The sequence below is a fragment of the Macrosteles quadrilineatus genome, unplaced genomic scaffold (assembly GCF_028750875.1).
Source record: "Macrosteles quadrilineatus isolate MER2022 unplaced genomic scaffold, UCM_ALF_1.0 Scaffold_1__1_contigs__length_201487025, whole genome shotgun sequence".
NCBI lineage: Eukaryota > Metazoa > Arthropoda > Insecta > Hemiptera > Cicadellidae > Macrosteles > Macrosteles quadrilineatus.
In genome coordinates, this window is record NW_026542594.1 from 135,830,756 (window position 1) to 135,854,682 (window position 23,927).

Below are 23,927 nucleotides of genomic sequence, written 5' to 3' on the forward strand. Positions count from 1 at the left end.
AGACCTAATCAATCTACTCTGTACAGCTAAACTAATTCGACTAAACTTCTCTACATATTCATCTGCTAGCCTAACTTCTTCATTTAACTCTTCTTCATCTGCTTCAGAATCAAGCAAGAAATCTAAAATTTCCCTGTCCAAAGTTTTTAGTTCTTCTATCTTACCTTCCAGAGAGCTCAATTTACCCTGTATATTGTGTAGGTCTTGCTCATCTTTGCACAGCTCCTCATTTATCCCATTATAAATTCTGGCAAATGCTGTTCTGAAGGTTTTTCTTAGTTTCCTATTTCTCTCCATTATCTCAATAGTGACTATCTGGTTAAGAACTCATACAGTCCTGTCACGGTCGCCAAATGTTAAAAGTCAAAAATGGAAAGAGAAATAGACTAGATAATGAGCAGAAAATAATTTAATTATTCACAAAAGAAAAGTTACTCAATCATAGTAAAATGCTACCAAACTATTCTGTAATCACAACATAACAATTCATTCAAAAATCATATGTTTCAAAATTATAAAAGTTCATATTTTCATAGCAGCTGGAAAAGACAATACAAAATATAAACCATAGTTTATTTAAATGAAATGTTTTTATACTATATCCAACAACCTAAGTAAACCTATTTTCAACTTCATTTTCCTACTACTGGATATTGAAGATTTAAATAATTAATAAACAGTTACCTTGTGCAATATCCTTTGGTATTGTTGGATGACGACCGGTTTCGTGACGACATTCACATCATCAGGTCAATCCTCGTAGAACGATTTGTTATATTTACATAAAGTTTTTACCAAACACGAAACAAAAAACACATTATATTTACAAAGTATTTACAGACTGAAACCATCGCAATGCGTGCACGCATCGGGATGGTTTCAGTCTGTATGTAAATATAATGTGTTTTTTGTTTTGTGTTCGGTAAAAACTTTGTGTATATATAACAAATCGTTCCACGAGGATTGACCTGATGATGTGACTGTCGTCACAAAACCGGTTGTCATCCAAAAATACCAAAAGATATTGAACAAGGTTTCTGTTTATTTTATTATTTTCAACTTTTGGATACCTAATTCTTTACTGTACAGTAAATTATACTACAAATTTCATGAATCCATTAACTTGAGCAAATAGGTACTCACAACTGTTGATTTTTTTGTACTTGTACCATAAAAAAAAATTAAAACAAATGTTGCACCCCTATCTATGAGCCACAGACTGATTATGATTAAAAACTAATTATTTTATGACCATTATCATTGATTTTGTTATTGACTTGTCTTTGTGGAAAATATATCTTTGTAACTTATATATTTTTTATTCATAGTTTGCCTCCAGGATTGATTTATTGACATAACATGAGGTTACTAACCTGTCGTCAATCAGTCCTATATTGTCGTAGATGACTATATTGTCGACTAGTAGTCGATTGTAGTATTGTGTAGACTATAGTTTCGGGGTTAAACCTCCATTTTCAAGAGAGATTTGAAGAGAAGATTTGAAACTATAGCCATCTACGACAATATAGGACTGATTGACGACAGGTTAGGAACCTCATTTTATGTCATCTTTGTAACCTAACTGTGGTTATGGCACCAATAAGAGGTGAACTGTAAGAAAGGACCACGAGGTCCTAAGTTTGCCTCAATAAAGAAGAATTTTCATTATATTTCATCCACTAATTGCTGATTGAAGCTAAAATTGAATACACAACTTTTTTTTTAGAGGTTGGCAGCCTCTTTTAACCTTGCATTTGCCCGTCTACATAGACTACAGATCTGTGCGTGGAACGTATCCAGCAAAGCAAGGGGTGAGCCGGTACAGTACAAAGGTGAACTGTACTGATAAAAGTTTGTGGCAGTGACCAGGATCCGAACCCACGACACTTCTAAATAATTGTAAATTGGTTTGTTTGGACCGTTGGAAGCAAAATAAAATAAAATAAAATAAAATAAACTTCTGCCTTGGGCCCAAAGTCTGTGACGCTACCAACTGAGCCACCGACTCACCACCATTATTAACATTATAACTATCATGAATATCTACTGGCAGTGCTTGATTTGTAAAAAATGAAGTTCCAGAACCTAGCGGCAACTATGACCCCCCCCTGGTCCTATCCCCACCCTCAAAAGATTCTTGAGAGGTACTGGAACACTGTTCCGCCGCAAATCGAGCACGGTACCTAAAGCAAATTAATAAAAATGGGATGGACATAAATTGCAGCATAGTTCCCTTAACAGGATTTCACTATGAGTGTTTGTGCATAATCAAAATCAAAATATAATTGATTATGCCTAAAATATTTACAAATTACATAATTTTTTTACTCTGTACAAACCCCCGTGCGGTACTGGGTTAGAATAGGACCGCAGCCTTCTCGGGCTTGTTGAAAGAGGCGACTTAAAGGGTGACCGACGAACTCACTGGGAGTCCCTTGGAGTGCCCCTGTTGCAGGCACCCCAACAGCTGGTCAATGTAAGCTGGTCGTTGCAGGGGTTAATGTGTGCTCTGCACTGCCGATGGGTATTCTCAGTAGGTCAAGAGAAACCAGCCACTTCGGTCCTTGGTCAGGGAGTGCGGCCTGGATGTAGAGTTCAGGCTCTGCATTGCAACGGGTGACCCTCGGCACGTCAGGTATCCGGTGCTGGGCAAACTAAAGGGCAGGTCCCGGGGAACTAGGTCAGGGGTTTTTGTCCCCGAGGGTATACCTGTTCCTGACTGATTCTGGGCCGCTCCTTGCCGCACGATGCGCTGGAGAAAACACGATGAGTTTTAATAAAAATCCCACAAACTCATCATTGAAGAGGAGCTTCAAGGAGCAAGAAAATACGTTTGAAGTGGAGCTGAATCCTTTTGTTCGAAGCTCCAAGGTTAAGAGGTTGCCACCACCAAAAACGTGAGGACATCTCCGCCACCTGCACCTTTCAAGTGCTCTACGTCCCCCCTTTAGGATCTCCTTCGGCAAGTGGAGCTGGGAATGGTGCAGAAAATGTTGGCGATGTAGGCATCGAACTGGCATTGCCGGGAGCTCAGTTCTGCTGTAGGGATGCCGAGGGGAAACCTTCACAGCGACATTGCGGTCGGAAGGCTCTGAGATGGTGCTTCTGCGTCAGGAATATCTTGACCCAGAACATTGAATTCCGGCTCCGTAACATGGAAGAGACAATTAAGGCTATGTTGGACACCTTCCGAACCCAGAAAGCCATAAATCAAGTGGTCAAAAATGGAATGGCCAAACTAGAGGACGACCTTGGCTTCGTCTTTGCCTGCTGTCTGGTGAGCAAGGCCATGGATAGATGGTGCCAAGATTGCCAAAAAGGTGGTGTCCCTGCCTGATGAAAGATCGCTGCCTTCTAAGAAACGTCGGAGGCCTTCTACGGTCTAAAAGGACCACGGTAAAGGCCAATGCTGTGCTCAGATCCTTTTTGGGCGTAGCTGCAGCTCCAGCGAAGCGCCGACAGCCTCAGCAGCCTACGACCCCCCTTCAGGGAAGCTCCCAAAAGGGGTCAGTTGTAGAGACTCCTTGGGCTGTGTGGGAAAAACTCCTTTCCAAAAAGGAGAAGAGGACATTGAGGCGGGCGGAGGTAGTCTCCATGAAAAATGAGGCAGTGATGGCACAGCCAACCGGCGTAGCCCAAACTCGGCCCTGCTCGGCCCCTGCTCTGAAAAAGTTGTGGCCAAAAAAGCTCAGGACGGAGGCAATCCTGGTCAAACCCTTAGAGGGGAGATCTTTCGCCGAGGTCTTGGGTGTAATTAAGGCCAAAGCTAAGCAGGAGCAGACCGATACGGTTGTGCAGTCGATTAGACAAACCCGGTACAGGGATGTTCTCCTTGATCTGGGTAAATCAAAAGACAAGGCTGCTTTCAAGAGACAAGGGTGGAAGTGAAGAGGTGTTTAAAGTGCCTCGGTTTCGGCCATTCCTCCCGAAACTGCAAGGGCGGCAACTGAAGCAATAACTGCCTTCGATGCAGGGAGGTGAGTCACATCCGTAAGGACTGCCAAGTCGAGTCCTGTTTCCTTTGCAAAGGAAATGGGTTCGCTGACAAACACTTAAAGCATATAGCTGGGTCTGGCCAGTGTTATGTATTTAAGACTGCACTACAGCAAGCGAAATCACTCCCATGAAGATAAGAACCCTTCAGTGCAATCTTAAGCGATCCAGGATGGCTGACGCACTTCTCTGTCAGTTTGCCCTCGAACACGATGTCGACGCGCTCTTAGTTAGCGAACAGTACCAGTATCGAGATAGGGACCCATTCATTCATTTTGAAACCATTGATCTTAAACCACTTTCCCAGTTCGGTTAGGCTTTCTTCAATTTTATGTTTTAATTCATCATTGTTTTTTTGTTTTAACTACTGATGTCATCTGCACAGAGAATTAGATTATTTGCCACATTTTTTTGAAGATCATTAATATATATAAGAAATAGAAGTGGCCCCAAAATCGAACCTTGAGGCACACCCTTTTTAATTTATTGCCATTTTGATTTTGCTTTTAAATTATTCTTACAAATGACTGTTCTCTGATGGCGATTATTTAGGTAAGATTTTAACCATGATACTAAATTTACAGAAAAGGGATATAATTCTAGTTTTTTAATGAGTAGTTTTTAATTCATGATTGACACAGTCAAACACCTTGAATAAGTCACAAAACACACCCATTGTGCTATGTTGAATAATGACATGAATATTATTGGTTATTTATAAAAAAAATATGGTATTCCTTTATGATTTTGTTTCAGAAATCAAAGAAAACAAAAACTAGTAAAGTAAAGAAGAAAAATATTACCAAGACTAAACTTTACAAGCAAGGCAAAATCAAGACTAAGAAAAATAAAATCTCTTCAAGTTCCAGTCACATAACTCAAAATGTAAATCATGAGGACGCGGAGAAAACTACACTCGACAGAGATAATATTCTTCAAACAATAGAGGTTGAAGACTTGGAGTATCTAAGGAAAGCAGTTTCTAGCTCAAGTTATTCCTTATATAGCAAGTTGAGGTATGCATAATTAAGTTAAGGCTTACAAGTTTGTGTAACTCATGAGGAGTTTATTTGTCTCTAATAAAGTCTTGAGGAAGAAGACTAGGCTGTAATTTAAACAGTGGAAGGCCACTGTAGAAGTTGATGGGATGGATGAATTTTCTTTGTGTTACACCTGAAATTTGGTATTTTGTTACTTTTTGATAATCCTTGCCATTCGAGAGTCTTCTTTTTCAAGAATTTTGAGTCTAAGAAAATTTTTCATTTAGGAATTTTAGCCTAAGCTATTAGGTAGGTAACTGGGATGAATTAAATACCGGTATATAAATATATATTTACCCTCCATTCAATAAGTATCGGAACTGGTTCACTGTAGCCTCAACAGAGCGCTGGAGGGGGGCCGGACTGGTTGGGCTCGATAGAGGGGTCCTTCACCATTCAGGAGCACTTTGGTTCAGTCGTCTGCAGGCATTTGTTGAGAAGTTAGGCATAAGTTCAAAAAATTTAAAATTACCATGAAACTCTTATGGATATTATTATAAAATGTTGTAGGCTGTAGCAGCAAACCTAGTTACTCGTTAAACCTTATGATATTTAAATAGATTTAATTGAAAATCGATTCAGAGAGATGGAAATTCGCTTAGTCAGCAGGGTTTGTTATGGCGGGGGTATTTTTAGTCACACTAGCGAGTTCTGTAGCTTTTAAACAATTATTTTATACAAGTGTCTTTTAAAATTTGATTTTGAGAAGTTATCTTTATTTCGTTTTCTAGTTTGAAGACTTACTAACTACAACTACACCACAGTACCGGTAAACTTTACAACCCATTGAGAGCCGGTCTTAGGCATGTGCTGCACTGGACCTTGAGGGGCTCCACAGTTTGGACGAAAACTCACATAAAATAAAAATTTAAAATTCTAGGATAATTAACTTTTAGTTATTTAGGCCTACAGTGCACAAGTTTGTTTATATACAAGCTGTGTCCTCTTCCTGGGTAATGCAACTGATTAATAATACTTTTTTTCAGTTCTAAGAAAGATAAAAATAAAAAACGAAAGAGAACAGATGATCATCTAGATAAAATTGAAGAGGAATATGAAAAAGACATTGAAGAAGAAAACAAAATATTAAATAAGAGGACTCGCCATCTGTTGCCAGTAAAAACATCTGAAGGCTTAGTAAGAAGAACTATAGAGGAAGAAGGTTAGTAATAGCTGTTTCCGATGTATGAGTGAAATCGAAGCTTCTTAAAGTTTTAAACTCTATTGATGTTCATCCTCTAGGGGTCTCAATTCTGGGAATTTAATTCAAGTCCGGGATCTCTGGATTTGTCTTAGCCGATTCCGGGATTGTAATGTTCACAATTCACTACACTCTCATGCAAATGATACGCTTCTCTAAACACAGCTGAATAATTGACTTAGACTACAACTGGGGAAACTGAAACTAATATGCTAATAAAGAACCTAATTAAATGTGGAATAAATATAAATTAATATAATATATATGAGGTTACATTACCTTAATCGCCAAGTGATCCATGTAGTCCAAATCTAGGATTACGTACGTTTCGACGTCAATGCGCCATTGTCAAATCTACAAAACTTTTTTAAACCATAAGGGTCACGTCATAGTCTTTACGACACACACGAACAAAACAATAAGGACAAAAATACATTTAAGTACTTGAATGTAAGTAAATTGGTATAAATTGGTAAACTGTAAATTTAAGTATTTAAATACTTAAATGTATTTTTGTCCTTATTGTTTTGTTCGTGTGTGTCGTAAAGACTATGACGTGACCCTTATGGTTTAAAAAAGTTTTTGTAGATTTGACAATGACGCATTGACGTCGAAACGTACGTAATCCTAGATTTGGACTACATGGATCACTTGGCGATTAAGGTAATGTAACCTCATATATATTATATCTCACTGATTCAGAAAAACAACATACAACATGAAAATATAAATTCTTGAATTAACCTTGGTTCAGAACTTGAAATGTCTATAGTTTCAGACTAAATCTTGTATTTAGTTCTGATCTAGAAATAATTCATAACTCCTTTCAACCCAATAAATGTTGCTACTCAGTTCAACAAACCAAAATATAAGGAATGTAAAAAGATAACATATGTATGAAACCGTAGACAAAAAGAATTAGACCGTCAGCTGTGCTGCGGTTACCATAGGTTCTGGCGCACACCGCTGGGAGTGCCATGTAGCTATGACATTAGCGCTACGTAACAACACGACGCTCCCAGCGGTGTGCCCCAGAACCTATGGTAACCATTGTAACCATGGCTGACAATCTAGATTTAATTCTTTTTGTCTATGATGAAACACATAATTTAGGATTGTAAAATATTTATTTTTTATCAGCGCGCTAGTATAAAACCAGTTACAAAGATAGAATTACCTAAAGCACAACTGAGCACCCAGAAATAATAATTACTAGCTGTTTGCCCGTTCTACACACGGGGATCTTATCGTAGTCATTTGAAACCTTCTTATATTAAGAACAGCATCGGCAATCAAAGTTATTTCTATTTCCCATTAATTGATTTATTTGTAAGCAACTTTTAATGTAAACTTATTGGTGTCAGTTAGAGAAAAAAAAACAACCTTATACAAACATTTTTTTTTTATTTAATAGATTACGTATTCCCTAAACAATGATTGGTATATCTATTAGTCTAACATTAGAAGGAAATGTGACAAAAATCACACAACGTTGGGTTTTTGGACAATTGTAATTTTATTTCTTAAGTAGGTAGGCCGTGTATTCTAGGAAAAAGTACCGGTATCCAGGATCGTTGTCGAAAAGGTTGTTATGAATAATTGGGTAGGCGTAAGTACCCAAGGGAGAGGGCTATGAGCTTATTGGCTGTATGGTCCAGCGATTGCATCACTTGGTGAGTAGGAAATTGACTATACAGGGTGTACATAAAGTCCCACACGACGGGCTTAATATTTTCTAAACGACAACAGATAAATCAATTAGATTTGGTACATCAACACCACACCTAAAAATCTACTTTTTCAAGGAACTATCAATTTTCTGTCATATCATGGGGACGCCCGCTAGGAAATCTTAAATAGGAGCATAGGTCAAGATTAGGGGTCTTAATCCCGGGATTAACGGGATTGCAAAACCTATGTTTATATTGATTTTTTTTGTGAATTTGAGGACTTTTTACTTGAGGAAAACTAATAAAAATAGTCCAATAACACTTGAAACACATATACTCTTTTATTTTTAGGACAATTATACGAAATGGTATAAGTAGGCCTAGTGATCTTTTTGATTGGAAAATTTAATCATCATTAAACTCAATAGGCGAACGAATGTAGGCCTAAATATATGTTTCAGTTTTTAGACGATTTGGATTTACTTTCTGTAAATGTTATTACATTATTTAGAACTTAATTACAGTAGGCCTACAAGTTATTTTGAATTTTTACTGTTGACATTAAACGTAAACAACGCAATTCGTGTAGCAAACATAACATTGCAATCGGAAATTTAAGTATTATTTTCATTGATTGATGCCATAAAATATAACTATTAACACACGATGGTTATAATCTCATTACAGTATTAAGATTGCTTATATTGAGGGTCTATAGCTTTATCTTCGTATTTGGTTATTAGTGTGGTGATTAAATTTCATACAATGTAAAATTACGTTTTTCTAACACACGCTACTACATATGCAGATGGTTTATTGTTTTACAGTATCTTATATTGTTTTATTTCTGTCAGTCAAAATAACATTTTAACGCTGCTACTCGAGATTCTTCCCATTTTATCTTTTTCTCTTAGCTATCTTTAATCTATCTATTAGCGTGACGTATCTAGGCTACGTGCGAGTGCGGTTGCTCGTGATTTTTTTAAATGTATTTATTATATTATAGAGTGACATATCAACATTTATACACTGTAAATAAGAAATACGGGCGATGAAAGTTCGGCGTGGTAATATTTATTTACTTAGAAAACGGAAACATTGCGCAGTGTAACACTGGTAAGGCCAGTTTAAAACGTTAAAGTACTTAACGAGGAGACTTCTCGCTCATTTAAAATGGCTAAAAAGTTAAAAATCATAATATTATATAATATTATATGATCGGCTGAGACAAATCCCGAAATCCCGGGATTGGATTGAAGGCCCGGAATTGAGACCCCTAGTCAAGATGCACATCAAATGAAAGGTATTTTTTAGTAGAATACAATGCCGCAAACTGCACTTCAAAAGATTGATCCTGCGCAAAATGGCGGCCGTTCAAAGATTTCTTGAATCCGCCATTTTGAATATTTGAACTAGCCTAATGCCATTTTTCACTCAGGCGTTCTTTTAAGCTTGAATTTACGGCATTGTAATCTACTAGTGAATACCTTTAATTTGATGTGCATATTGACCTATGCTTACGTTAATAATTTTCTTCCGATTCCTAGGGCTGTGCCCCCTGAGGAGTAAGTGTATAATAGCAATGCAAATTAAATTAATCTTTGAACAACTGTCATAATTGGCTCGGTTGTCCGTTTGAGTTCAAATTTGCGGCATTATATTCTGCTAACAAAAACCTTTAATTTGATGTACATGCCAACCTATGCTTCTGTTTAAGATTTCCTTCTGTCTCCTTGCGGGACGTCCCCATGATATGAAAGAAAATTGATAGTTCCTTGAAAAAAGTAGATTTTTAGGTGTGGTGTTGATGTACCAAATCTTATTGGTTTATCTGTTGTTGTTTAGAAAATATTAAGCCCGTGCGGGACTTTATATACACCCTGTATATATAGTCAATGGTAGGAACAGAAAGTGACACATTGGAAAAGCGAGTTTAGCATCATCTGTAAACCTCTGTTACAATCACCCACTGCAGTTGTGATTTTTTACTTTACACTTTACAAAACCACCATTGAAGCGCCTTCAATGAGTGGAAACCTTGTATCTAAGCTATAGGCGACGATCATTAATAAATTTAAGTTTCCCAACTATATACAACACTGATTCAAGGTCTTCTTTCTGGTTATCAAAACTCAAGAACAATTTTATACAAAGAATCTCTGGTTCCTGACCTGGATGATGCCTAGTTATTTCATTTCATTTACGGTTACACTATATTATCGCACTTGCGTTTAATTAAATCCATTATGTAAGAAAAACGTTTTTAATCTCACTTGGTTTGGTCTCACTTGCTTTCAAAACGTGATCGAAAATGGTTTGCGGTATTTGTAAACAACATTTGTAAACATATCAGTGACAGCTAGAAAAAATAATCTTGATCCGAATAGCTGTTCAGTATTTCATAGATGATTATGTGATAAAAATTGGACGAAAACTTGACAAAAGTTGCACAAAACTGAATTTTTTAACGTCCGTAATTTTATTTACAAAGTAGTGAGGCCATATTTTATTGGCTAAAGACACTCTCGCCAATCCAGAGAATACATTAAAATGACTTGGATCTTGATAGGTACTCTCGTTTTCCTGGAGAAGATAGCGTAAAATGTGTTTTACACTATCTTTCATACTAATACTTTCATACTTTCATACTTTCATACTCGCTTATCAATTCTTCTCCCCCCCCCCTCACTACAGATCCTAGGATTCAGGACCCTGGGATTGAGACACCTAATAGTCTCCCATTGAGGTAAGCATCTTTTTCAAGGCAATGAAAAAGATGGCAACACACTATGAGCATTGTGATGATGTAAATGTACCACTGTGTATAGTAATAACATTAATTAAAACCTAGCATTAGTAAAAAACTTAAAAATTGTTTTAAGCAGAAACACATTTCAAAATTGTGATTTCCCTAGTTTACTCAATGTATTGTATTTTTCTGTTAACAATTTTTACATTGTATTTCAAATGTTACATAGCCTAGCTTTTTAACTTCGCACAATAAGTATATATTGTAGTAAATTATTTTAGAAAAGCATAAGTAATGATTTTTTTATTTGAAAGTTCATTTTATGGCGATATGATAGCATAATATGACAGTCTCAGTATTTGGGTTAACCGGAACTGTAGGTAAAAAATCTAAATGTTGTGTTTCAGTCCCAGAGGAAGATGAAACGCTTGAAACTGTCACTGAAGACAAGCAAGAAGAGAAAGAAGAAGGAGATGATGAGTTGGCATACTTGCCGGAGTTTGGTGATGAGGAAGAAGAAGATGTTTCTAGGCCTCTCAGTACAGCAGAAATATTAGCAAAGAGGGAACAGCTGCTAGCTCAGTACAAGTACAGGATTGGACTGCTTGCCAGTGGGCTCCTAGAAGATCCTCAGAATAGGGTACTTTGTAATTAGGCCTTTTTTATTTTACAGTGTTATATAAATAAGATCCAAAAGTGCTCCTATCTTGCTGATTTATCATAGCTTATTTTAAGATAATGATTGTATTTTTTTTCATATATTATCTTATAATCCTGAAAAAGACTTCAACCTTTTTAAACAAAATGTATGTGAAACAAAAAGTCAGGACCCAACCACAGTCAACACAAATGACGCAAATGATAGAACATGAAACAGTGGACTGATTCACGATTCTCAATGTAGTATTTTTTTATAAGTAGGCTACTGCATGTTTAGGCCTATAGTAGATTTAGTATATAATTAGTAAACAAAACAATATTACACTATAGATATATACGAAACATTAGAATATTTCACTGGCACTGACAGCATAAAAAAAATTATCAGTTAATGTTTTTTAAATAAATTCTCTCTTCAACACACATCCTCCGTAATTGAAAATTTTGTCAGTGACAGTGAAATATTCTGATGTTTGATGGTGTAAAGTTTCATGTTTCTTGGGCTTTTTCCTATTCAAGTAAGCCTGTTACTCACAATAAATCATAAATACCTAGGCCCTGGTGCTTATATGTTGAATCCCGCCGTTTTTAAATGTGTTCATATGAACAGATAAACTTGTGTTGTCGAAGCATGATATTTCAATGCATTCGTTTAGTTTTAATCCAATGGCAAGCAAACCAAACTAATTTCTTTAACAAAAATTAAAAAGTAACATTTTGATTTGTATAATAAGCTGTTCTTGTGTGGACCAGAGTATCTCAGAAAATTTAACACTATTATCTTCTATTTTGAGTTCAACTTCTCCCTTGGAAGATGATTAGTTGGCTAGTGAGCATTTTAAAATGTGACCACCTATTTCTACTCGCCAACATCCTTAGTCATTTTACTAATTTTCCACTTTTCAACTATGTATTCCCGTTCCTCAGCTTAGACCAATCACATATAGTTAATATTTGTTATATAATAAGTAATAATATCTATGGTTCTTACCGTCAACGCAATCAGGGGTAATATTCCACTACGGCCGTTTCGGAGATAACTCCATCGTCAGGTGCGTAGTGGTACACTAAACTATAGTCTTGTCACATGTAACACGAATTGTCTTCATTTGCATTGCGTCAGGGGTTGAATAAATAATACACATATAAGCACAGGACGGACACACGAAAACACGAATACACGAAAACATTTAGAGCACGGCTTGAAAACTGACGACCGACTGTTGAATCCTGGTCACTGCAGGAGTTACGTGGATGACTGGAACAGCTGATAACACGGTGTGCCAACCTTATCTACTCAAACTATTTCTTTCCTGTTTAATTTCTATTGTTCTCTCAAAAATTGGATTGGCTGATGAATTTGTTTGGCAGTTAATTACTAAGTTGGGTTCTTTAACTGTACTGCTGTAGATATGGAAATTTTCGATGCAATTAAGTTTGTGACTTTTATTGCCAATATGTAGTATTTCTAAACTGTTTATGTCGGAATAATCATGGCAATACTGTTGAATGTGTTCGGCATAGTTTGAAGTTGGGTTGGGTTTCTTAATGGCGCTTATGTGCTCTTTATAATCACACTATGTAGGCACTATGTGGTAGGCTTTAAAGCACCTACCAGTCTGTCCAATATAATACGAGTCACATTCTCCACACTTAAGTTTGTAAACACCTGGCTTTTCCAACAATGGTGTATTCCTATGTCGAGGAGCAGACAGCTTACGTTGTAGGCTATTACTGGTTCTGTAAGCAACTGAATAATTGTGTCTACTAAAAGGACGGGTTGCTAAACATTGGTTTAGTTTACAGAACTCTAATGTGACGTATTTTTTGTCATCTTTATCGGCTTTATTGTTAACTTTTCTCTTGATTCTCCTGTGCAGTTTATCAATTAATTCTGTGCTGTATCCGTTATTCAAGGCAATGCGCTTTATTGTGTTTAATTCAAGTCTATAGTTCTCTTCGTTTAGAGGGATATTAACCAATCTGTGTAGCATTGAGTTATAGGCTGCGATCTTGTGGGATTGGGGGTAATTAGAACTGTTGTGGATGGTTGTGTCTGGTGTCTGTGTGGTGTGGATGGTGTTTATTGTCCGATTTAGTTATTGTCAAGTCAAGAAAGTTAATTGAAGAATTTTCTCGTGTTCTGTTGTGAATTGAAGTCTGGGGTGGATGTTATTAAGGTATTTTCCAAACAAATCAATTTGTCTATTGTTGCCTTTGAATAAACAAAGCACATCATCAACGTATCGGTGCCAGTAAACAATCTTTCCTTTGTGTGCATTAATGTTGGCCAATATGCGCTGGTGTTCTAAGTTATCAAGAAAGATTTCAGATAAAATTGATGATAAGGGCGAGCCCATAGCTAATCCTTGTTCCTGTAGATAATATTTTCCGTTGAACTCAAAACAATTTTGTTTAAGTATGACTCTTAAAAGTGATACTAACTCTGCTATTTTATCATCTTCCAAGGATCCCTTGGTTCTTACTTATTGTTCAACTAAGTTAATGGTTTCGTCAATTGGCACACTTGTGTACAAATTGGTCACATCAAATGATACAAATTGTGCGTGGGACGGAATATTTACGGTTCTAATCTCCGGTTCAAACGGTTCTAACGGCCGTAGTGGAATATTACCCATATATATATATATATATATATAATAAGTAGTTACTTTTAGGTCAAAAATATAAGTTTACTCCTGGACACCATGAATGAGAGTAAACCAGAGGTCCGACTAACTGTACAGAAACTAGTTCTTCTATCATTAACTGAAGTATTCAAGGACATTCTACCGTCTTACCAAATAAGCCATCATGAAGACAACACAGTTAAGTGTAAGTTTTATCAATCAATATCAAGTTGATTTATAACAGTTAAATCCTTGTAGGCCTAGTAAGTTGTACTAAATTAGAGTAAGCTTTTTTAAAATTTTACTACAAAAAATTTTCACTGTTGTTACAACTCATGCTTATTTATATTGCAATTAAAAGGAATGTATTAATGATTAATTTCACCTGCGATTGCTTCAAAGGTTTCAATTAAATTACAAAACTTCTTCTTGTAGAGCAATTTAAATTAATTCTAATGTATTATGATTGTTTTCAGTAAAGAAAGACACAAAAACACTCCATGATTATGAAAAAAGTCTGCTGAAAGGTTACCGCCTGTTCCTAATGAGATTGGAAAAGATGGCCAAAATACTACAGAAGAAGAAAGGAGACAACCGTGATCGTAGTGAGGTTTGTACCTTAAGGCCCGTTTTGCCAGAGGCGTCTCTTGCGTCTGACGCTCAGCGTCTATCGCTCCGCGTCAATCGCTGCCCACTGCTTTGCATTGTTTTAGGTTAGTCTATTTTGCCAGAAGTGTCTATCGCTACAGCCACCAGCGTCTGTAACTGAGATGCAAGCGTCTGACGCTGACCACTGCTCCCGGAGCAGACGGAGACGCAGTCGCTAGCCATTATTACTGGAATAAACACGTGTTTAGTTGTTGACCTAACTTTTGTTTCCTTAAATAAGTTGTGTTTTCAAGTATAGTGACATGTCACAAACAAAGTGAGGATTCAATAGTGAAGAAGATGAAAAACTGACTAAAGCCATTTCAGCAGACGACTGTTAAGTCAATTGTTAATTGATTTTCAATTAACATTTTAAAATATCCCTCTTCAGGCCTCTTTAAAAACATAGTACGCACTTCTTCCCTAGGTTTGCACGACACTTCTAATATCTCATCGTCGTCTAATTCCTCATCTAACAAATACTTTACTATTTGCTTTTTACAGGTCATTTTCAGAAACACTCCTTTTGCAATCAAAGTAAACCACTTACTGATCAAATAATCGCAAGGAACTGTCGCTTCTGGCAAAATAGGCCCGAGCGATAGACGCTGAATCGCTCTAGCGATCATCGCTGAGCGTCAGACGCACCAGACGCTTCTGGCAAAACGGGCCTTTAGTGTGATCTAGTGAGGGAATGATCAGCTGGTCTTAACCAGTACCAGTACCAAAACTATATGAGACAAAGAGTCTTTATGAATAATAACCCTTTATCAAACACAACATGGTCGGATCTATTGGAGATATATTTAATTACTGGCTAGCAGAATGTCCAAATGTCACTATTTTAAAACTTGAGTTAGTGACTTAATAATTCTGTTAGAAAATATCAGTGCTGATTTTAAAACACGAGATAACTACAGAGGTTTTTACTGGGTAGTAAAATTATAGAAAAACATTGTAAAAATATACAAAGTTGTAAATATATATATATACAGTTTAGATTACCCGGTAATGAAATCTATATAATTAATACGCTACATGAAACTTTGTCGGTTGAACTCCTCCGCCATTTCTTAACCGATTTTATCCATTGACGTCTCATTGGAAAGAGCGTGTAGCGTAGATTTGCAAACTGGCCTTACATTTTTAGAAAAGTCCCTAGGGCTCTGCCCCAGTGGCTTTGAAAGTTCCCATGTTATCCTTATGGAGAACATAATTGTTTACATTTTGATCAGCTGTATAATTTAATTGCTATTATTTATTTTTCAATTCAATGAAACGCATTGAGTACATTTATTTACTATTTGAGTTTGTGTAAACATAACCAAGACAGATCATGTTAGTATGGTTGTATCTTAAATTTGTGTATTTATCGTTGTTTTGTGTCGTTATGACGGATCGTGTTAGCACCATTGTAACTTAAATTTGTGCATTTATCGTTGTTTTATGTAGCTATAATATGTTATTTGTTGTTTTTTTTTCGTTTAAATGCCTCCGACGCGACGAGAACGAAACATAGTTAGGAGTAATCGTGTTAACGACCTCAGCTACAGAACAGACGAATATAAACGAATAATAATGAAGATAAACATGGTTTGAGTTACACACAGGTAATCTTTGAGTTGATTCTTTTAAATTAATTGTAAATATGACTGATGTTATTCGTTTTGAAAGAACTCCTGTAATACTTTGCAATTGCTCGCTTTCGAGCAACATATGTACACTAGTGTATATAAATTAATTACTTTTTAGACATTAAAAGTATGCAAATAATAATAGAAAACAAAACACAAGAGGTGACACACGGAACTCCGGCCAGAAGAGGTTACACGGTCGCAGCGTCCGTGTTACAAAATAAAATCAAATTAGGCCTAGATTAAATATTCTTTATTGTCTTTTGAATTTTTACTAATTATTGACAATGTCATGATACAGCTAAAATTATAACTAAGTTAATTAATACAATACTTATAAACTAAACAAAGGGAGACATATTACAATACTTATTTCAAAAATTACAACTGAAGAACCTTATTGTTAAAAAAATCTTCCAAACTATAAAGGCCTGCCCAAACTGCCGCGGTACGGGTATTTTACCGCCTCTACAGATGCACCGACAGCTGTATGGTAGGGTGCCCACACTGCCGCGGTAAACGGTAAGCGGTACTGGGCGTAACTCATTTGCAATTGAGTGCTAGGTGTGTTGTGTCTCTTGGATATGTAAGATGTATTCGTCTTCAGATGAGGAAGAAATATTGTTAGTTACTAGTTAAAGACAGGCTAGTAGGTGAAGATACACAAAACACTGCAACACGTAGAAATCATAATATATATTTATTATTTAATCTAGAAGATGTTCAGTTTTCATATGGGACAGTGATATGCAAAATGGATTACTCACAGTACCATACAAATTAATATTTTCTAATGAAAAGTTAAACGTCAATACTCTACAAATACCTGTCACGCAATCCTTATATATAATACTTGAAGGTGATTTCTACGAAACACTACTCCTCCGTTAATAATGGACGGATTTTTACAAACGATGAGTCAAAATGAAGTATTGTTTGAGTAGATGCCCCCTTTAACCAATTCCTGTAATAAAAGTCCTTGGGCTTTGCCCCACAAGCCATCAAAATCCCAATGTATTTCTTATGGATCAAAGATTTTGTTTACTTGAACAGAAGAATAAATTGTATTAGTATTAATTACAGCTGTCTATAGTTAACACATGACACACACAAGAGCGTTCGTTTTCAGTTTCTATAACTGGAGTGGAGCGATTGATTACATTATCTTTGAGTTGACTCTTTTAAGTCATCGGACTGTTATTCGTTTTGAAATAACACCCGTAATACTTTGCAATTGCTTGAATTCGAGCATTAGGTGTACTAATCTTTAATATTGTGTGAACGTAAGTACGGATACGTTGTCCCCTCCCTCATTAAGTATATGAGGTGTGGTTTGCACAAAAACGTGCGGATTAAATCCGTGGACTGCAATCACTGGAGTTGTCTGCAGAAAACGAAAGTATGGGGATAGGAGAGGGTGTCTCACTGCTTTCCTCAACTTCCTCTAATTCCAAGTGCAGTATGATCTGTCCAATTCTCCTTTTGCCGAGGATATACCTTTTACGCGAGAGTTTTTTTTTTATGGTTTTCGCATATCCCAGCAAGAGATGATCTGTGTCGTCCATTGCCATGCGGTGGGGGGGGGGGGGGTTTACTTTCCAAGTAATGGATCACCTTTTCCGTGTTTGTTGGAGTTTGACGTTTTCTTTTCCTTAATTATTGGCTTATTGGAGTTGTTATTATAACTAGTATTCACAATAACGTTATTTTATTCTATTTTTTATTCTGTATGTTTTTAAAGTCCTTGTGACTAAGGTCATACAGCACGGTGGAAGGAAAATACATCGGTGTGCTATTCCCGTCATATTCTGACGTCACTCGGATTACAAACAAAAGATCACCTGATTGTAACTGTCAAATTAGTATATGTATTTGTTTTGACTTGGTTGTTATTGTTTTTATTGTGTGTTTTTATAAAAAAAATAACAATCAAATTAAAACAAATACATACTAATTTGACAGTTACAATCAGATAATCTTTTGTTTGCAATCCGAGTGACGTCATAATAGGACGGGAATTAATAGCACACCTATGTATTTTCCTTCCACCACGATACAGCACTGGGTACAGATACACAGTTTCTACTAAACGATCCGTAGACATGATGCTCAACTGACTCTCAATTAATTATTGACAACTGATCTACACTCACACTGAGAATATGCGTACCGCTGAAATACCGCGCAGCAAAAATGGAACATGCAGCATTTTTGCGACACGAGGGTAAATTTTACCATACCGGTGGCGGTATACCGCGCCAGTGTGGGCGCTCCCATTAGGTCACGTTGTTCTAAAATACCCGGCGGTTTACCCTTACCGCATACCGCGGCAGTTTGGGCGGGCCTTAAAACGGGTTATTGGTCAGCCAACAGTAAAATTTATTCTTGAAATCCTTTATAGTGTGTAATTTTATTATGGATTCAAGAAAGTTATAGGTACACTTTAAGTGACAAAACTATGTGACTATTTAGAGTTTTACTTAAACAATGGAATTCTATTGAGGTATGGTTCTTATTTCTGGTATTATGATTATGAATATTGTTCCTAAATTTTAAAAGATGTTGATTTTCCAGGATATAAACTGTCATAAATATAAACATAATAATAGTAGGAATTTGAAGATTTTGAAAAATTGGTTTGCTGTGGTCTCGAGTCTTTTAGAGATTACCTCTAACCGCTTTCTTTTGCCAAACAAGAATTTTCTTTACCCTAGCATAGTTGCCCAAAAAAATCAGCCCATACCTGAAAATGGATTGAAAATATGAAAAAATAGCAGAGCACCTGTCCTTTGTACGGGGTTGGCATATAAGTATAAAATACTTATTGCAGTTATACTCAAGCTTTGTGTTTGCAATGGGGGAGGACACAGTTTGATAACATTTGGATCTTTAAATTTATGGTATGATATAGTATAACACATCATCTACCATAGCCATAATGTTCTACCACTGCACCTAAACAATAGGAAAAAAATTATCTAACGGTCACACAATATTAAATTATTTATTAAATTAAAAACATAAATATAACTGTAAACAATCCTACTTTTACAGCTCTCATTGTGTATCACAGCTTTTTGATGCTGCTTAGTTCAAATTAGCTGTTGTCATATACGTAAATACAAAATAATAATAGTGGTGCACCATGTTGGGAAAACTTATAAAACTTTTTAATGCTATTGCATATTATAGAACCAACTTGTAAAGTTGAAACAGCTGACTAAATTCTTTAATTCCTTTTAAATATGAATACTCATAAGATTAACATGGGGAACTGCAGAGCCACTGGGGCGGAGTCCGAAAGGAATTTTGAGATAAGAATAGGCCTTTATGTTAATCGGGAATGTTAGCTATCATCATGCCAAATTTCAGCCCAATCGGTCCTGTAGTTATTGCGTGATTGAGCAACACACATACACACAAACTCACAAACTTTCAGATTTATAATATTAGTAAGATATGCTGTTCGGACATAATTCAGTGGAATGTATTTTTTCAGACGGCCTAGTAAAAATGTTACACAGGAGAAAGTCTGGTACTTATGTATGTCTGGTACATATCACTGTTCTCAAACAACTCTTTTTAGTTATAATTTAAGGATAATATTAATTTTTGTGATTTTTCTTTGTCTAGCAAAAGTCCATTACTATGAAACCAATTTTGTGCATTATTTAATTTTTCATCAGCCAATTTTTCAAGTCCTTTATAGTTTTTACTTGCATATAAAAAGTTTCTTTTTCCCTTTAAAAAACTTGTATATAAAAAGGTATTATCGTCTGCGTACAGAATAGTTTTACAATCAACAGAAGAGGGTAGATCATTTATATAGATTAAGAAAAGAAGGGGACCATGGACTGAACCCTGTGGCACTCCCCACTCAAGTGACACTTCATCTGACCATCTTCCTTTTATACAAACTTGTTTCCGATTTTGCAAGTAGCTTGTTAAAAAAAGTAATGGAGATAATCAAATCCGTAATAATATAGCTATCAACAGAGTCAAATGCTTCAATAACAGGTCATAGAAGGTGACCTGAGCGCAAGTTTTACTTTCGAAAGAGAGATGAACTTTCTAAAACCGTATTAATTGTTGTTCAAGATGTTGTTTATTTCAAAATGATTTCTGATTTGATTGTAAATAATTATTTCTATTAGTTTTCCCAATACAAGTATAATTGAAACTGGCCTGTAGCTCTGAGGTTGGTCCTTATGATCTGTTTTGTACATGGGACAGACTCGAGAGACTTTGAGTAAATCAGAAATAAACCCCTTCTGATAAAAGATTATTGTGCATATTGCCAAGGGGTTAGCCAAACAGTCAATAATTACTTTTAACAGATTGTTTGACATATTTTACACATCCACACTAGCTGATCTTTTAATCCTTTTAGTGGCACTAAGAATATCACTAGGTGTGATGGCTGACCAACAAAATTTATTACAACTATGAATCAAGTTACACGGCCCTTAACATTCACCGAGTGTAAGGGGTTAGTGGGGAAGCATTTTTAAGAGTAAAATGTGGACCATTTGGTTCCTAGAAAGATTTAGGTGAGTTATTGTGGTATCTTCAACTGACGACCAGGGAAAACACATTAAAAACAAAATAAAGCACCCGAGAAAAACTTCATAAAGTAATCTCTCAAGGGTGAATAATGTGTGGTCTTAACATATAAAAGATAGTGGACATAAGAGTCTAAGAATTTTACAAAAGCTTTGCTTTTTTTTACTCATTTGTCAAAAGCTCTAAAAGTGAACAAAGTTATTTTATTTCAGCAAATTATAAAGCTAGGAGATCTAGCCATAAACTGCATCTCAGAGCTGTTGGTAAGCCATCCCTACTTCAACTACAACAAGAACATAGTGCAGATGTTGACACCGTACCTGAACCACCCCAGAGAAGCTGTTAGACAGAGAGTGGCTTCCTGTTACACTCATGTGTTTAAAGAGGACAAACGTGGTGAGATCACTCTTGATGTAAGTGCAGTTATTTATAAAAAATTAAAATTGAGTTGCATTCCTGTTTTAACACTGAAACTTAGTTCCAAAAAATAATATTACAGCTGCTCACGCTGTCAGAATAAGAAATGTCAAAAAAGGAACATTTGAAACAAATAGAAAATGATGTACAAAAGTGCCAATGATATTTTAATATGTAGGGTTTCATTGGTAATTTGAGGATTTGGAATATCTGTGAATAACTGTATAAGGTTTGTAAAGTAATTTTTTTCTTTTAAAACATCACTAAAATGTTTGTTTTTAAATTGTAAAATTTACTAGCCTACCGGTACACAATATTTAAAATATGTGATCTTAACTAAAAATTCCCAAATTTTGCAAGAAATCATCGTTAATTATGTCAATGTAATTCTTAGTGTGATTAGGAAACCATGGAGACATTTTGTCTGCAGTGTTATATGTTGGGGGAGCGAGCTGGTGAGCTGGTCTAGTGATCAGAGCATGGGACCTCGGTTCCAGAGGTCCCGGGTTCAAATCCCGCCAAATCACCAATGGATTTTATCCATGTGATAATGCCGCAACCCCTAGGTCTAGCCTGAAGTCGTGTGAAAAACAATTCCGGGCTCGGGCCTAGCGTCCTCGGACAAACAAATGTGTTATTTGCCAGCTGACTGTAGATATTGTATGTTTTAGATTGTAAGGAGGATAAACCATCTTGTCAAATCTAGATCTCACACAGTTCATAAGGAAGTAATCTCCGTTTTGCTTGGTTTACGCATCAAAGATATCAATCTAGACCAAGAGAAAGAATCTGAAATCAAGCAGAAGAAATTCATGACACATAAACAAAAACTTCTTGCAATGAGTAAAAAAGAGCGGAAGGTTTGTACTTTTATAATATTTTTTATTTTCAATTCTAAGAGTGGGCGTGGGAAATGTAAATTTGCTTCTATATGCCTATATTTAGCATAACCTTTTATCATACTATTTATAGAAAAAAAACAGAAATGTCATAGTAACATTTGGCATTTGGATGCAATGAAACAAACAAGGAAAGTCTTAAATATGAGTTATAGGCTAGTACTGTACCTACCATTAAAAAAGTGTGTAATTTTAGTTTATAAAATGTATTACATGGATGGATTGTTGTGGGGTTTATATCAGGAATGTGTCGCTTCTCGATACCACCGACACTTAGCCATTGGTATCGGTATAAAAAATCGATTGCCAAAAGTCGATTCGGATACTGATACTTGTCACGCCTGCATGATCAGAAAATTACAGCTATTGCCGCGAACACGGAAGACGACTATCAGGATTCTGTGACCACGAAAGACGTTGATGATGATGTCTACACGGCCGCAGAAGATGTTCATGATTTGGCTGAGATTGCAGACTACGAACATGACGTTTAACTGCAATGATATCTACATGGCGGTGGGAGATGTTCATTAGTTTTCCGTGACCGTGGGAGACGATGATGATGTTTAAACAGCTACGGAAGATGCTTGCCACGATCGCGGACGACGATGACGTTTCCGTGTCCGCGGGAGTTGATGATGATGTCTACACGGCCGCGGGAGAGGTTCATTAGTTTTCCGTGACCGTGGGAGACAATGATGATGTTTAAACAGCCACGGAAGATGCTTACCATGATCGCGGACGACGATGACGTTTCCGTGTCTGCGGGAGTTGATGATGATATCTCCACGACCGCAGGAGATGATCACGTTACCTCAAGTTTGGCTTGCCTAATTATATCATTTTCTTTTAGATTTTTGTTGTTAGATCTTCATTTATCTTTAATGGTAGTTTTTTTATGTGTTTAGAAGGGTTTAAACTTAAATTGACTAGTTGGAATGTATCATTGCTGCATATTGTACCTTTAAAAACACCCCATTACCTCAAAAATACATGGAAGGACACATAGACAGGCGTTGGTGTAGTATAACTAATCTATTAAGATAATAATACATTAAAATAATAAAATAATGGTATCAGTATTGAGAATAGATTTTTCAGGTATCAATATTGAGAATCGATAAATTTTGGTATCGGCACATCACTAGTTTTAAGTAAGTAAATAAAACGGAAAATAAACACAGTAAGATCAGGTGTTCACTCAGAGATAGTTCTAGACTATAGTCTGCATATGCAGTATCATAATAAATGTACACCATTTTACCTCACATTTCACTATTTGATACATATCAAAGCGTACTTAGTCATAGTAGCATACATAGTGGTTTGACTGTTAGAACCATGCAAATGGGTAATGTTTTGCCTGTTATACGAAGGCTGTTGAGAAAGTAAAGAAGCCTGGTGCTGATTAAATACTTCCTGGTGTTCACCTCCTCAATGACTGTCCGTCACAGCTGAAATGTCGTTGGGCTGCCCATTGACGGAATATTTAGTTTGAAAAAGTGCTGCAATTGAAAATCCTGCTAGTTGTGAAGTGCAGTCTGTAATACGTTTTTTGTTGGCAACAAACTTAAAACAGTTAAAACCTACATAAATTGTTCGTAAAGTGTGAGAAGTGTTCAGGCACTAACAAATAAATGGATGTTTTATCCAGAAATTGTGCAATCAGTTGGAAAATAGCCAAACTAAAGTTTATGTTCAAAGTTTTTATTTTGCATGACAAAGCCCGTCTTTAATTGAATTTCTCTAAATGAAGACTTGGTTAGCAGCGCAGCACTTTAATGATAACAAGGAGCTACAATTGCATGTCACTGAGTGGTTGA

The 23,927-nt window shown here is 36.2% G+C and overlaps 1 protein-coding gene across 1 annotated transcript in view; it reads left to right on the forward strand.

Annotated features, from left to right (window-relative positions):
* Positions 1 to 23,927, forward strand: part of LOC128985429 (nucleolar complex protein 3 homolog) — a 58,186-nt gene that overhangs the window by 5,602 nt on the left and 28,657 nt on the right. The window contains exons 2-8 of the mRNA XM_054404911.1: positions 4,750 to 5,009; positions 6,020 to 6,195; positions 11,061 to 11,293; positions 13,992 to 14,148; positions 14,420 to 14,553; positions 21,001 to 21,201; positions 21,877 to 22,065. Coding sequence (XP_054260886.1) covers positions 4,750 to 5,009; positions 6,020 to 6,195; positions 11,061 to 11,293; positions 13,992 to 14,148; positions 14,420 to 14,553; positions 21,001 to 21,201; positions 21,877 to 22,065 — 1,350 coding nt within the window. The remainder of the gene's footprint in view (positions 1 to 4,749; positions 5,010 to 6,019; positions 6,196 to 11,060; positions 11,294 to 13,991; positions 14,149 to 14,419; positions 14,554 to 21,000; positions 21,202 to 21,876; positions 22,066 to 23,927) is intronic.